The 15,276-nt window shown below is 52.3% G+C and overlaps 1 protein-coding gene across 6 annotated transcripts in view; it reads left to right on the top strand.

Annotated features, from left to right (window-relative positions):
• Window positions 1–15,276, top strand: part of KLHDC4 (kelch domain containing 4) — a 67,867-nt gene that overhangs the window by 3,129 nt on the left and 49,462 nt on the right. For 4 of the 6 annotated variants that reach the window (XR_003001890.1, XM_024735533.1, XM_024735532.1 and 1 more), the window contains exons 2-5: window positions 792–883; window positions 3,559–3,637; window positions 4,193–4,291; window positions 9,673–9,809. Coding sequence is in view for 4 of the 6 variants with exons in the window: in XM_024735533.1 (XP_024591301.1) it covers window positions 792–883; window positions 3,559–3,637; window positions 4,193–4,291; window positions 9,673–9,809 (407 nt within the window). In the remaining 2 variants the exon portion in view is untranslated. Of the gene's footprint in view, window positions 1–791; window positions 884–3,558; window positions 3,638–4,192; window positions 4,292–9,672; window positions 9,815–15,276 lie in introns of those variants that run through there. The other 2 variants (XM_024735534.1, XM_024735535.1) reach the window with 2 other exon arrangements.

The following is a 15,276-nucleotide window of genomic DNA, read 5'->3' as shown; positions in this document are numbered from 1 at the left end:
TAGTGTGGGGTGGGGTGGGGTGGGATGGGATGGGAGGAAGGATGTGGGGGACAGATGCCAGGTGTCAGCATGAGCAGGGTGCTGGGCTGAGCGTTGACGAGAAGGATGGGAGACTTTCCCGTGACAGACATCGTGCATCACTGTGGGGTGGGCGGGACTACTGCAAACGCAGGGACTGAGGGCGGGAAGACTGAGTGCCAGTGCTACCCAGCTGTGCGCGGAAATGGGCGCCTTAACGTCTAAATTGGTTTCTGCGGTCCTTCTGCGAAGGTGGAGGCCTTCGTACACGGATTGGCTGCAGCTGAGAGATGTCGGGCCCCCACCGCGCAGGCGCCGTTCTAAGCAGACTGACATGTCTGGTTCATTTGGAGCTTATGTTTTGTGTTGGTGGGAGGGAGGTGGCAACAAAATAAATAAGTGAGCAAGAAAACATCAGACCCTGCTCTGCAGACAGCAAAGCAGGCTGGTGCGGTAGCCCAGGCCTGGGTTTCCAGGGGTGGCTGGAGGTGTTGGCGTGAAGTTGGGTGGGCTTGTCTGAGAGGAAGGCCTTGGGGGGCGGGGCGAGAGTTTGGAAGGAGGCGATGCACATGCCGTGCGCGGGAAGGCCAGGCCCTGAGCATTTGCGCACGTGTCAGGTCCTGTGTGTTTGAAATGGGAGGAGCAGGTTGTAATTCACCGATGGGACTGGACCCCGGTCAGGTCAGAGGGGCTGGGGAAAGCTGACCCAGGCATCTGGCCCCGTGACAGGGTTTAAGAAAACGTCTCACGTGTGGTGGCTTGTCTGTCTATAGGAGGACCTCGAAGCCCTCATAGCCCACTTCCAGGCTCTCGATGCCAGAAAGACTCGGATCGTGGAGACACCCTGCTCCCCACCTTCTCCAAGGTAAGCAGCACGGACTCTCCAGTGTAGCTTCTGACCTGAAGTTTTCTGGTATAGATTGGAAAAGTGCTTGAAGTAGGCACCGTGTTTTTGTAAGTAACCAGGCACTTGGGACATTTTCATCATGAAAACCCGCCAGATCAGCTCCCACAAAACGTTTTTTTCACTTCCACTTAGGAAGAATGGGAGTGAGGCAGCTCAGCTTCATTGTCGTGTAGAAACACGGTGATGAGCTCTCCTGGCACAGCTGCTCTGCCCGTCAGGGAGGTTGTGTGGGCTTGGTTGCTCGCCACCTGGTGACAGTCTGTGGGCAGTCCGTGAGCGTCTCCTTGCTTCTTAGGTTTCTAAAGGCCCATCACGGTGCGAAACTTAAAATCGTGATAGCTTTTTGCTGTGTTCGTTCATAATGCTTTCAAATTCTCGTGTGAAAAGTGTGACCATTAAGCGTAAACTGTCTGTTAGCCATTTTAGGTGGGTTTGTAGTTTATGTGAGGAGCTCCAGCATCTTTTGTGGGATTTGAGACCCTGTGGAAGGAGCAGGCTGTGGGGTTTCTTTTGCTTTTTTAAAAAGTAATTAATTAATTAACTTTAGGCTGCGTTGGGTCTTCGTTGCCGTGCGCGGGCTTTTTCTAGTTGCAGAGAGTGGAGGCTACTCTTTGTTGCGGTGTGAAGTCCTCTCGTCAAGGTGGCTTCTCTTGTTGCCGAACACAGGCTCTAGGCGCGTGGGCTCCAGTAGTTGTGGCTCGCGGGCTCAGTAGTTGTGGCTCGCGGGCTCTAGAGTGCAGGCTGAGTAGTTGTGGCGCACGGATTTAGTTGCTCTGTAGCGTGTGGGATCTTCCCGGACCAGGTCTCAAACCTGTGTCCCCTGCATTGGCAGGTGGGTTCTTAACAGCTGCACTACCAGGGAAGCCCCAGGCTGTGGTTTTCACTGGCTTCTTGCTCCTTTCTTCTCGTCCCCTTGGCCCCGGAATGCCAGTTCTCTAATTTGATCACGATTCAGGCTCAATAGTTCTTACACTTGCTCCTGGCAGAGCAGGAGGCCGGACACGGAGTACGTCAAGCTAGGAGCCCAGGGAGGCTGAGTGACCCTGATAAGGAGATGCCGTGTCCTTTGGAGAAGGGGAAATGCCTTAACTGCACGAGCATCCGGGGCTGTCTTGATCAGCTGAGAAATGATTTGCTTTGTTTCCCTCAGGCCTGAGTGGAGGCCTTGGTCTAGCACGTCAGGAAGGGAGGTGGTAAGAGTGCCCCCTCTGCTTCAGTGGGTGCAGGGCATGGCCCCGAATCCCACGACTTCGCCCCCGGCGTGCGATCATTACCTGTTGAGGGTCGGGAGCAGTGTGCTTACCCCTGAGCAGACACAAGCGACTTTGCAGCCGCTCCCAAAGTTGCAGATCCTTCTTATTCTTTGGCTCGTAAATTCCGTTAGGAGTCTGCTATTATTTTCTTTGTATTTATCATGTTATCGTTGAGGCCAAGCATAAGAGTCACACGTGGTCGGTGGATGTTTTCATCTGAATTGTTGAAGCGGTTAAGTCCTTGAGACCTTTGAGGCTTTATCTGTACAGCACCCCTGAGGGAATTCACTTTGAATGTGGGTTAATTTTTTTGGATGACATTTTTCCTAAAGTATGCTGCCCAAAAAGGCCAGGTGTAATGTCACAATGTGATGTGAGACATTGGCAGTTCCATGGGTCAGCTGGGAAGCTTCCTGGCAGAAGGGAGCAGTTGGAGCTGAGATCTACTGGGATGCAGATCTACTGGGTTACTCGGTGGTAACCTTAGTACCTTCTCACCTCCACCTCTCTATCGCATTATGGGGAATAACCCATGAAAATTACCAAGTTTAAGTGTGTGCGTCCCCACGTCTTGGCTCAGAGGTAGTTTAATGGGGACATGAGGATGAGGTGCTTGGTTGTACCAGAGCCCAGGGTGCACTTTCTTGACTTGAGGGTTTGGCTACAGCGTTTCTCAGCCTATAGAACGTCTCTGTCTACATTAAATCCCCAGGAGAAAAAGTTTTCAGATTTCCCAGACTTCCTTGACCTTGAAACCCTTTTCCCTTTGAGAAGCGTCCTGTGGGATTAACGTGGTGGAGGGCACCTTGGGGAATGCCGCTCTAAGGGTTTCTGCAAGAAGGGTATTTTCCCTCTCAGTCACCATACCCTTCATTACTTCCTGCTGCAATGGTCAGGACCTCCTTACAATTCCCTTATGGCTATTCCCTTGTCCTCGTGTGTGAAGTAAGCAGAAAAGTATTTGCATTTTCTAGATGGAAGGGATCTGGGTTGTATATTGAAATGCTTCAATACTGGACCTCTTGGAACAGTTTAGATTGTGATTTAAGAGGATAGACCTTTGAAACAGGAAGTTCTGGAAAATTGGCACATGAACAGGAGCCCCTGGGCTTCCCACTGCTGCTGATTTTCAGCCAAACGCTGTGTGAGTAGCCCCTGCCCTCGTAGGAGACTGAGCCGGGGTGTTAGTGTCTTGACGGTGAGGCTGCTTTTAAGGGCGGTGCCTCAGCTTCTGTCCTCAGCGCCAGGCTCCTCTTTCACAGAAGTTTAGGACAGGTGCGTCCCTGGTGGTGAAGCCCTCTGATGGAAAGGAGAACGGCTCTCACTTTGGGCGTCACGTGGTTTGATTTTGTGTTGAGCTGCTGCTTGTGTCTCTTGCAGGTTAAACGCCTCACTCTGTGCTCATCCTGAGAAAGAAGAATTAATCCTTTTCGGAGGTGAATATTTCAATGGCCAAAAAGTTACGTATATATTTTCTTCTTTCCTTCCAAGTTTTCATGGGTCTCATTTAGAGGAAACTTCATTTTAAGCTGATATCAGATATTCATGGTCCTTGAACTCCCCTCTTGTGTGTCTACATGTCAGGACTGGCCTGGGCCATGGTCCTTGACAAGCCACCAGGGTCCTTTAGGGACCTTTAGGGTCGCGTCTCTTACCGCCTGCGTGAGGTGGGCCAGTACCCTGCTGTTCTTCCTCATGATGGGTTTCCAAAGGTGTTTGAATAGGGAAAGTGCTGATAAATTGTAAAACCTGTAATTTTTAGTTTTGAGCAGACCAGAAAGCCCTGGGTGTCAGAGCTATAGATGAAACAGCTCCAAAATCCTGAGTTCGCCTTCCCTGCGTGGCGGTCCAGAGATGGTCTTTGTCATTGTGTCATCACCCTGAAGGGCCCGGGGACCAGCCTTAGAAAACACGTTTCCTGAGGAGAGCTAGTGATTGAGATCCTACCTTCCACTTGCTGTCGCTTGTGTGGAAGCACCATTCGTGACGCTAAAGTACCTCTTCCTTTCTGCAGACTTTTTTATATAATGAACTCTACATCTACAACATCAGGAAGGACGCCTGGACTAAAGTCGAAATCCCCAACCCACCTCCGAGGCGTTGTGCTCACCAGGTACGTGTCCGTATGGCCATCAGCCTCCCCTCCTCTCGCTGGGGCTCTGGCTCGGGATTCCACGACAGACCTTTAGAGCTGGTAATGGCGGGCAGCCTGGTATGGAGACGCAGGACCTTGCCCCTGGTCCTCACTCTGCCGCCTCCAACTTGGCCTTGCTTCTGAGCTGCTTCACCCTCAGCCTTCACCTGTGAGGCTGGAGATGAACTCCTGCTCCTGCAGGTGGTGTGAAGCCAGGTAAAAATACCGACGTGGTGCCTGGCGTGGAGCAGTCAGAAAAAGGCTCTTGGATTTGAGTGAGAGAGGCTCCCACAGGCCCAAGATCTGGTGACCAGAGAGATGAAAACAAGAAGACAGAACGGAAGGTGTCAGTGGTTACGGAAAGTAGCTATTGCAGAGTGAAGTGAGTCGTGCCCGGGGACGCTGAGGGAGCAGCGCCAGGTCGGTATGCTTTCAGCTCGTTTCCGCTCACCCCAGCGAGCTCCTTCAGAGCCGATGACTTACCAGGGAAGGAGTCCTGCTTTCATGGTTCCACATTCTTACGCTCCACGAGGACAGGCATTGGTCTTTCTTGTCCATTATTGTACCCGGGACAGTGTTGGGGCTCAAAAGATAATCTGAAAGAGTGATACCTCTCCGGTGTCAGCCTACTGCGGCACGACTGAAGCATCCCTCCACAGCGTGTGGTTCTCTCTTTTCTAACCCTGTGCTCAGAGTAGCCTCCCGATTGAAATGGGGTCTGTGAGGGGGAGCTGACTGCCTGAGCTGCATAGGTGTCTCATGCATAGCCGGGCTTGCAGGCATGTGGACTGGTTCGTCTTCTGGAAGAGAGGCATGCACTGCTTTCTGATTTAAAAGCCATACCTCAGTAAGACTAATAAATGGATCTCGATAAGTTCTAGTCCCTTCGCCGGAGCCCTCTCCAGCTCTGAGAATGCATCCACCCCAGGCCTCCAGGCCAAGCACTTAGTCCTGTCCTGTCCCATCCCGGCCCATCCGGCGGGGAGCGCTCAACGCCTCTCCAGTTCCTGGGCCCCAGGAACGCAGGCTGAGGTGCTTCTTTGATGTTCGTTTTCTTGTGCGTTTTAATCAGTTATTGACTCTGTCCTTGAAGTATTAGTGTCGTTGAGGTTTTTAAGTAAGTTGCTTCGGCAGGCTCCGGTTTGTGTGAGCATCTTGTGAGTACTTCATGAGTCTGAGCTTAGTGTTACCCCTGTAGATAAAGTCGGCTTGCTGTTTACTCTGTGAATCTCACAACAAATCAGGGCCGTGGGAAACATAATTGCTTATAAAGTCTTTGCCTAAAGGTCATTACAGTTCAAATTCCACTACGTTAAATTCTGAGACATAAAAATTTCCTCATGGGACTTCCCTGGTGGTCCAGTGGTTAAGACTCCGTGCTCCCAACACAGGGGGCCCGGGTTTGATCCCTGGTTAAGGAACTAGATCCCACGTGCTGCGACTGAGACCCGGTGCAGCCAAATAAATAAATAAATAAATAGTAAAAAAAGTTTTCTCCTCAGGATGGACTAGGTTATGAATGTGATGATAGAAGCCACGTTCTTTATCGTGAATCGGGCAAAATGAGTAGAAAGAGAAAGCTTATACGTGGACCCTTCGTTCTGTCTTTTCTCTAGATTTTCGGGGGGTTATTTTATTTTGTTCATTCATTCGTTCATTTAGCTGTGCTGTGTGGCTTGTGGGATTTTAGTTCCCCAACCAGGGATCGAATCCGTGCTCCCTGCATTGGGAGCGTGGAGTCTTAACCCGTGACTTCCCTGGTGGTCCAGTGGTTAAGTTATTTTAGCGTGTAATTTGAGAGTTCAGTGGCCTTTTCTGAAATGAATACAGCCAGTGAGAGAAGGGAAAGGGTCACGAGGCCCATTGAAGGTGCGCCTGACGACGACCTGTCAGGCCTCACCTGTCAGGCTTTGGCAGGTGCTCCCCTCCTTGGGCACCCTCCTTGGGCACCCTCCCTTGGGGAGAATGTTCAGACGCTCCTGCCTGGACGGGCTGACGGGACTGTTGAGGATTGAGGCGTGGGGGAGTGGGAGGTGCGGGCGCAGACGGAGTTCACATTTTGTTACTTGCCTGATGGTTTGTTTCTCCCCAAGCAAGGACTAACTAAACTCACTTGAAACAAAATGCATTCTCTCATACAGTAGAACAGAAGGTTCCTTATGGTTAAAAAAATGTCACCTCCGTTCTCATCGGCCTTGGTGCAAGTATGAGCAGTAAGCCGTTTATGTAGAAGAGTCAGCGTTTACAAAATGCCTGTTCCTGCGTGAGCAGAATTGCACCGACAGTGCCCACATGAGCTGCAGGGAGTGTTTTCCTCCAGCGCAGTCACAGCTTCGTTGCCATCCATCCGAGAAGGTGTTGCAGGCTTGTTCCTTGGGAAATTCTGAGCATCTTTAACATGCAAGGCACTCTTCTAGAGCTGGGCTACAGTGACAAAAAAGACACACTTGCCGTTCTTGGTGATGCCCCATATTTTGTGTTTCCTTTGGTCCTGATGGCCTGGCACGTTTTTAGGACTTGGCTTTCACAAAGCTGACGTATGTGGCTGATGTCAGAATCCATTCACAGAGTCTGTATGTTGTTTGGACTCCATTGTGCCTTTTTTTGGAGAGTTGTGAAGTTAAGGTTTTCTAGACATGATTTTATTCCAGTTAAGACAACAATACAGAAACCCAAACACCTGGGAAGCATACAGCCTCGTGGGACAAGTAGCAAAGTAGATGCTGGCTAGGACAGCCCTGCCTTGTATGGGGAGCAGTGCCGTCCTACTTTGGTCTCTGGGCAGTGCTTTGCCTCTTAGATCCAGGGAATGTTGGTTGTTTACATGTTTATTTATTATGTTCATGTTTTCTCCTAAGTCTTCGGACATATTTATAACTTTTCAAGTCCTTGTCTGCTGATTCTCTCATCTGTATCATTTCTGGTCTCTTTGTATTGACCAACCTTGTTGATGTGGGTCACATTTTTCTGCTGGAACTGTGTGGTTAGATGATAGAATTTGTGGATGCAAAAGCAGATCTTAGGGAAGCCTGGGCAAGCCCCAAAGCTGAGATACATCCCTGAGGACTAGGACGGTTCTTGTCTTTTCAGATTCTCACATGTCTTCGCATTCACAGCATTCCTCTGGGGTCTTCATACTCCTTCTCTGTCAGCTTGTCCTTGTTGAGATGCCTTCTGCAGTTTCAGCCTGGCCCACAAGGAGACAGCGTCCTCAGTCTGTGTCACGCCAGTAAAGTGGGTGGTGTTTGGGACGCCCATACCCCTCCTGCCGTGAGCATGACGCCATTCAGCAAAGGGCAGCTGGAGGGTTGACTGTCTGCGTTTGTTTTCATTCATCAACAGATGATGCGTTTCATTCTGGTAGGTGGCTCAGCCTCGTGCAGATCACCGTGAGCCTTTGGAGGCTCTCTCGAAGGATGGTAGCTCTATGGCGTGGCCTTGCTGGGGTCTCTAGTGAACGCCCTGGGTATTCAGTGGCACCTGTCACTCTGGTTGGAACTTGTCTGTCTCCGAGCCCCCCGTGAGCTCAGGTCGTTTTCAGGTTTTCAGCCTCACAGTGATGGTGCCCACCGTGTGCCCGGCCTCGGGTGGCCTCAGTCTGCACACGTGCAGCTTAGTGTGGGCTCCCGGGGAACCCAGCCAGACTTCAGGCTGCTCGGCCCTGCAAATTCCAGCTGCCTCAGCATCCGGGAGCTCTGGCTTCTGTTTCCTCAGCTCAGCAGGACCACGAGGCTGTGAAACTGCCTGTGGGGTCAGAGGGCTGACCTTGCCCGTTTACCGTGTCTCAGGATCACGGTCCTGCACGTCGTGCTGTCTGGCTGTCGTGCTTCATGGGTTTTGTCCAGTTTTCTCCTTGTTTACAGTGGGAGGGCTGGCATGGTGCTGATTGCTGAGCCTGGGCAGAAGTGGAAGTTATATGCCTGTCCCTATAGTTTTCATCTTCTCTTGAGTAGTATGTTAGCTCTTTCTTGGTGTTTATGGTCTTTGAGGAGGAGGTTAATACAGAGCCTTCAGATCACTGGCCATCAGTCCACCTTCGTGTCGTCCCCAGAGTTCTGCCTGTGATGGGACGTGGGAGACACACTCTGGTCGCAGTCTTTTTTCTTGCCTGGAGTTTGACTTCATTTTTTAAGAATGACTCTGAAAACTGATTATGTAAGTAATAAATATTCATTGTGAAAAAAAAAATGAAGATAATGAAAGCAGCGTAAGTCCATTGTCCATTCTTCCAGAACTCCTAATTTATATTTTCTGCATCTTTTCTCTGCACCTGTGATTCATATTTCTATGCATTTCATATTAGTTGGACTGTATGCGTACATACGTGTGTATACGTGTGTGTGCACGTATGTGCACGTGTATGTGTATGTATATATACATATATTCTCCCTGTACCGTTCTTCCCAGTTAATGCATTATTTGTGGTGTTATCCTGGGACATTCAGTAGCTTCTATAATATGATATTTCAAAACTACATTGTATCTAGTAGCGTGAAAGTACTACCTAAACTTCATTAAGCTCAAAAAAACGTGTTAGGTTTGGGCCTGAGCTAATCCTCACGTCTGGTTTAAAGATTTGAAGTGGTCAGTTTCTTTCTTTATAATTACTGGGGTTTTAGAGTCCTAGGAAGCTGGCTTGTCTCGATAGGTCAGTCCTGAGAGGATGCACAAGACTGAGTGAAAATGGTGGGGGGGGGGCACATCACCCTAAGTGTGTCACCAGGACAGGAGCGGCATCGGTGATGGAGCCGCGGTTCTGCAGCGTTAAGCTTAATTAAGCGAAGGACCGCACTGCAGTGCAAGCCCCAGGGTGCTCGGAGGGTGCCCGGGGCGGGCCTTCTGGGAACCACCATCTGACCGCCCACTGTGTGCTTGCCCGTGGCGGTTTGCGAGGGCAGGAGGCATTCACACGGGCTGCTTTGGAGTACCTGGCGTCTAGCTACCCCCGACCCAGTTCCCCTGCCCTGGCCACACTGTGCCTGCTGCCGTTGGCACTGCACGTGAGCCCCTGGCCAGACGGCCCCTTGACGGGTTCCCGTCCTGCACCCCCTTGGTGTGAAGGACAGGCCCAGTTGCCTCCTTCGCTGTCTGGGCCCAGGGCTGGTGACTCTCAGGGCGGGCTGGCCCACCAATGGCTTGTGTGGCTCTGTCAGCCCAGGCGGTCCCGCCTGGTTCCCACGTGGCCTGTGAGTCCTGGGCCTTCAGCAGAACCACAGAGGGGCAGGATACGAGAAGGACCTGACGGGGCAGGCATTTGAAGACGAGGTCAGGGCTTGGCACCGGGTGTTCTGGGGGAGGGGCTCCGGTTTTCCCCGAGAGCTGTATGGCTGTGCCCTGACCTGTCACCATTCTCTCAACAGGCTGTGATGGTGCCCCAGGGCGGCGGACAGCTGTGGATCTTTGGCGGGGAGTTTGCCTCTCCCGATGGAGAGCACTTCTACCACTACAGGGACCTCTGGGTCCTGCATTTGGCCACCAGGACGTGGGAGCAAGTCAGGTAAGGTGAGGAGCGTGACCCCTGGGCCCGCCCCTGCCCCGTGCCGGCGTCTGGGGTTCACGGTGACGGGGTCGGTTCTTGTGGGATAATTCCAGGCCTCTGAGGAGCGCGGTTGCCCCGCCTGGGAGACCAGTCTGGCTGGTGACCAAAGTGAGGGAGGAGCTTCCCCTTCGAGGAGCAGCCCGGCCCGGTGCCGGCTGCCTGACATCTGGCTTCGTGGAAGGCATTGCCAGGGTCTCTGGGACCAGCGCCGCATCCGGGCTCGTTCCCCCCCCTCGTCGGCGTCAGCAGTGGTCATGTTTTCCTGCAGTTCTCCTGTCCGTTTATCGCCCCAGAGGCAGCTCTGGGTTTCATCTTGCTGCCCGTGGAGTGCCGTGTCGCTGAGAGGAGGTACCCGGCTAGGTCCGCTTGACGTAGGAATAGTGGAAGCGTATCAGAGGAAGGACAGGGAAGCCTTTATGTCACTGTTGAATAAAGCAGGCTCGGCCATCGTTGGTGCTCGATTCCTGCTTCTGTCGGTGACATTGACGTGTGGTTGTCACGTTCACCCCTGCAGTCTCCGTGGCCAGAGCCACACACCTGACTCTGTAGAGAGACGGACGGTGTGTCTGCGTATAAATTATGTACAAGAAGAAGCCTAGTAGCGTGACGGACTGAAAGTCGAGTCAGTGGCTTTGCCCTCGTGGGGCGCATGCGTGGCTCTGGGGCACCAGCTCTGTATTGTTAAGGCGGCCGCCAGGCTCCCCGCCTCAGCGGAGCGGAATTCGGGGGGGTACAGGGCTGCTGTCAGGTCCCGGGACTTGCATCCGAGGGAGGTCTCTGGAGGGTGTGCTCCGTGGTCCCCTGAGGGGCCTTTTAGGAGCCCGTGAACACCCGGCTGTCGGCCTGCTCAGATCGGCTTCCAGCCTGGAGTGTTAGACTAGCCGTGTGAAGAGTTGACCGTGAGAGTGATTGGAAGGTGCTCAGAGATTCCCAAGCTCGCTAAGCTGCCAGGGAAGCTCTGGAGAGCAGTCCTAGTAAAGTTGGACCCAGGGTGAGCCTTGGTGTGCTCTCCCGAGCGCCGCCTGCATCTTCTTGTCTTACTTGTTTTGGGAAAGGCATGGCAACTAAGAACTTTTCATATTAGAAATTGATTTCATTGTGCATATGTTGAGACCTAGTCATTTTCATTTTCCCCGTAATTTAAAGTGTGTTCAGGCCCAGAGCATGTACCCTTTTTTGTCTTTCTTGCTTTGCTTCAGTTATTCTTTTCAAAATCCAGTTGTTAAGTCTTTTGTTCACTTCTGGCGAATCGGTTCTTGATGTTTTTGTTGCATTTTTGTCAGCTTTGGTAGCTTTTGCCTGTAGCGAATGGGTGAGGGATGGTGAACGGCCCCGTGGGGCCTGCAGCACCCGTGGGGCCTGGTGTTGATGGTGGTGGCATGTTGTGGGCTGTCCCGCAGTGCCCTGCTGGGCTGTGCCGTGGCGCGTGCTTTCTCGTGGCCTCCAGACCTTTCCGCTTCTGTGACAGGTATTGCAGGTGTTGGCTCCAGGGAAGCAGGGAGGCCCTAGTGCCGTGCAGTCAGTGCCCTTTGCAGAGCTCGCCGGGCCTGCTGTCCCGAGCCCCGCCTCACTGCGCGTCGTGAGCTGTGTCCCGGCGTCGTCGGCCCGGTTGCGCCTGCTCGGCATGCGAGGCCTCTGTCCTAAGTCAGAAGTCGTTCCTGGTGAGCAGGTCTCTCATTACCTTTTTGCTGATTGTAATTAAAGTGGGAGAATTCCTGAAGGTATACTGGGGAACCTGCGAAATGCTAATGTGAAGGTTCAGAGACAGAACTGAGCTGCCTCTCTCGGCACCCCTGTTCTAGCCTGGATAGAGTGGTGTGGCGGGGAAAGGGTTAGGCGCTTTATTTCTTGTCTTTTTTGTCTACAGTATCTTTTTTTTGAGCCTACCTTCTGGGCCGTCATCTCTGGTTCTCGGTGGGGAGATGGGCAGCCGGGCAGAGCTGCGCTGAGCTGTTCTCTTCAGTGGCCAGGGTGCGGCGGTGCATTTCCCCAGAGCCCGTGGTCCCTGCGGGGCTGAAAGTTGGGGCACGGAGGGTCTGTCCCTGGCTTCTCCTCTTAGCCTGTTTGCCGGGAGATTTTAAACGACCGGCTCAGTTTCTGTGTTTCTGCTGCTCAGCCCAGTTCACTCACTGCTGCTTCACGTGCCTGCGGTTCCCAGGTGCGTGGTGTTCGAGGCTGGCTCTGTTTTTAAGGCCCCTGGTGGGATGCAAGAAATCGGAAGCGGTGTGTGAGAGATACTGTGGGGTGACGACCTCCGTTCCCCTTTGTCGTCGTGGGCGCTGGGCTCGGTGCCTGGGCATGCGCACAGCCGCAGCCCTTCCCCTGCCCTGCCCCAGCGTGTTCTGTGAGACCAGCGAGGAAGGTGCGCCCTGTGTGGCCCGTTCCTTGCTGTTACAGTGTCTGCAGCCACTGTGTGTAGGGAGCAAGCACGTCTCAGGGAAGGTTCCCTGAGTGAGTCACACACCGGAAGCCACAAGAGGGTGACTGTCTGACCATGGGAAGTGTTAAGGTTTTTGTATCAGGAATGATGCCACCAGGAAAGTGTGGGAGTGGTGCCAGGTTTACGGCGTGAAGCGAGCTCGTGTTCAGGATAGAGACTTTGTGTAGAGTAGTGAGCGGCCAGCGGCCTGACGTGAGAAGGCAGCACGAGTGGCTCACACGGAAGGCCGGCTTGTCAGGCGGCGAGGGCTGGGCAAGCAGGGGTCCTCCCGCTGGCTGAAGTGTCGCCCGCAGCACCTGTGGTTCCAGCGCCCTGTTGCTTGCGCCTGCCCCTCGACCCCACGTGCGCTGTTAGGAGTATACCCTGAAGAAGTGTTCCCTCTCATGTTGTACAAAAAAGCTTGTGCAGAAACCTAAGGTACAGAGCAGCACGTGCCTGAGTGTGTGTGCACGCACGTGTGCCTGCAGACTGGGCCAGAGAGCCGGCCCAGAGCAGAGAGCAGTCCAGAAGGGTCTGGATGTTTCCGGGTTTTCTTCTGATTCCTTGATCTTCTCTTCCCACCTGTTCTAGTATTGCTCCATTTTAATCGCTATAGCTCTGTGGTTTATTTGGATAGCAGGAAGGTTTTTCTCATTTACTTAAAGCATTTCTTTGTCATGCACTCATTTTTTTTTAATTTTTAAATTTTTTTAATATTTGGTCGCATTGGGTCTTCGTTGCTGCGTGCGGGCTTTCTCTAGTTGTGGCGAGTGGGGGCTACTCTTTGTTGAGGTGCGTGGGCTTCTCATTGCAGTGGCTTCTCTTGTTGTGGAGCACGGGCTCTAGGTGCGCGGGCTTCAGTAGTTGTGTGCAGCCTCAGTCGTTGTGGCTCGTGGGCTCAGTAGTTGCGGCTCACGGGCTCTAGAGCGCAGGCTCAGTAGTTGTGCATGGGCTTAGTTGCTCCACGGCATGTGGGATCTTCCTGGACCAGGGCTGGAACCTGAGTCCCCTGCATTTGCAGGTGGGTTCTTAACCACTGTGCCACCAGGGAAGCCCCACTCATTTTTTTTCATAAGAGCTTCAGAATGTTCAAGTTCTGTTGTATAAACGTTCCCGTGGGATTTCGATTGGATCGCAGTTTGTCGATTTCACCTAGGGAGAATTGACGTCTGTCTAATCCTTAGCCTTCCCAGTCGGGAACATTTCACTTCTCTCCTCTTAGGAGTCTCAGTTAGGTTTATGTTTTATCCTCCAGAAACATTTAAACCGGCCCAGAGGTAGAGTTTCAAAGTCGCAGAGGGCATGTGTTCCTGGAGCCTTGTCCCCGGGTCTGACTTTCTCCCCAGGCACTGTGGGCACAGCTGTCTGCAGCGCACAGGTGTTTTGTCTGGGGCAGTTCTTACTGCCCTCGCTTCACAGTGTAGCACATACTTAGTCCGCGGGGTGGCTGCCCTGTCTGCACTTTGGAGGGGGTGTCTTAAAGAACTTCCAAGGTTTCACAGCAAGAGTCGGTGGTGGAGTGGCTGGGAGACTTGTCAGCCTGGGGAGATGGCTCAGAGCTGAGAGGATACCTCTCTGGGTGATTCTTGGGCTTCCGTGCACCGATTAGCACCTAGGGAGCTCTGAAAATGCATGTTCCTGTCCTCGTCCCCCTAAACATCAAGTCTGATTCAGAGCCGCTTTAAGATGGGGCTCAGGAATCTGCATTTGACAGTAACCCCCCACCCCCCTTAGTAACCTTGATCCAGGCGGCCCTGGATCACAGCTGGAGGCCTCGCCTACTGGCGCATCTCAGGCATACTTGGAGCACTGTTCACTAATGTGAAAACGTCGGCTGCCTTTTCAGAAGTAAGAGAACTCATGTAAAATGCCTCTTAGATCCTTAACAATGAAGAACGGTGTGGGTATTGCTTTTGTAATTTACTACTTATTCCACAATGAAAGCGTCACCCCACTGTTGTTGGCAGGGCTGTGCATGCCTAATTGACGAGGCCCGGTGTAGCGGCGGAAGCAGGCCGACTAATTACTGAAGTTGGTCTATCGATCCTGGGGGCTGGGTTACAGCCCGTGGGGTTTTGCCTTGGAGCTGCCGCCGCTCGGAACTGGGCTTGGTTATTAATAGGCAGACACGATGGCTGCTGTCTCCTCTGTAATTTTTTCTTACTGACCTAAAAGAAAAGGGAAGGCGCTTCAGCCGAAATGAAGGCTGATATTGCTATTTCTGGGGAAAATCACTGAGTCTGGGGGAATCCACACGGTGTGAGCTCAAATCATGGGAAAAGTGCAGGAAGAGGTCCCTGTGAACCAAATTTATTCAGTCTCCAGGGCTTGGCCCGGCACTCTGCATTCTTTTTGCCATGCTGCAGGGCTTGCGGGATCTTAGCTCCCTGCCAGGTTTTGAACCCTCACCCTTCGCAGTGAGAGCACCGAGTCCTAACCAGGGAATTCTGTGCATTCATTTTTTAGGAAACATTCTTCACTCCCGTGGGGGTAGTTTTACGTTTGGGGAGACTGAGACCAAGAAAAGGTTACATAACAGTAAAGGCCGGCAGAGGCAGAGTTAAATCAGTATGTGGTATATGTGGTCCCTTTGTGGGCTTTTAAGCAGGTTTTTCTCGTGGGAGGGCAGGGTGATTGATTCCCAGGCATCCGCTTTGTCTTTCAATTTTGCCCTTCTCGGGTTTCATCTGTAGCACTGTTTACAACTAGCAGACCCTTAGGAGTCTGTATTGTCTTCCTTTATGCACATTCTCCATTCTTGCAACGTTTAATGGACATCATAACAGTTTGAAAATGAGAGGAAAGGTCGTAGTGTTACTAACGTCAAGAAGACCAGAGCTTAAATGTCAGCACAGCCTCCTGGTTTACGTTGGACGAGTGTGACCAACTTTAACAGATGTTTTGAGATTCCCTGCAGTGTCTGTCTTCGGTGGGACGTGCCTGCACAACTGACCTGATTTAAAAAAAACAACCAAAAAAAGGCCTGATTTGGTAACACAGATTCTG

The sequence above is a fragment of the Neophocaena asiaeorientalis genome, unplaced genomic scaffold (assembly GCF_003031525.2).
Source record: "Neophocaena asiaeorientalis asiaeorientalis breed wild unplaced genomic scaffold, Neophocaena_asiaeorientalis_V1.1 scaffold40, whole genome shotgun sequence".
Classification (NCBI taxonomy): domain Eukaryota; kingdom Metazoa; phylum Chordata; class Mammalia; order Artiodactyla; family Phocoenidae; genus Neophocaena; species Neophocaena asiaeorientalis.
The sequence above is the reverse complement of the archived record's forward strand: the minus strand, read 5'-3'. Positions and strand labels throughout refer to the sequence as shown.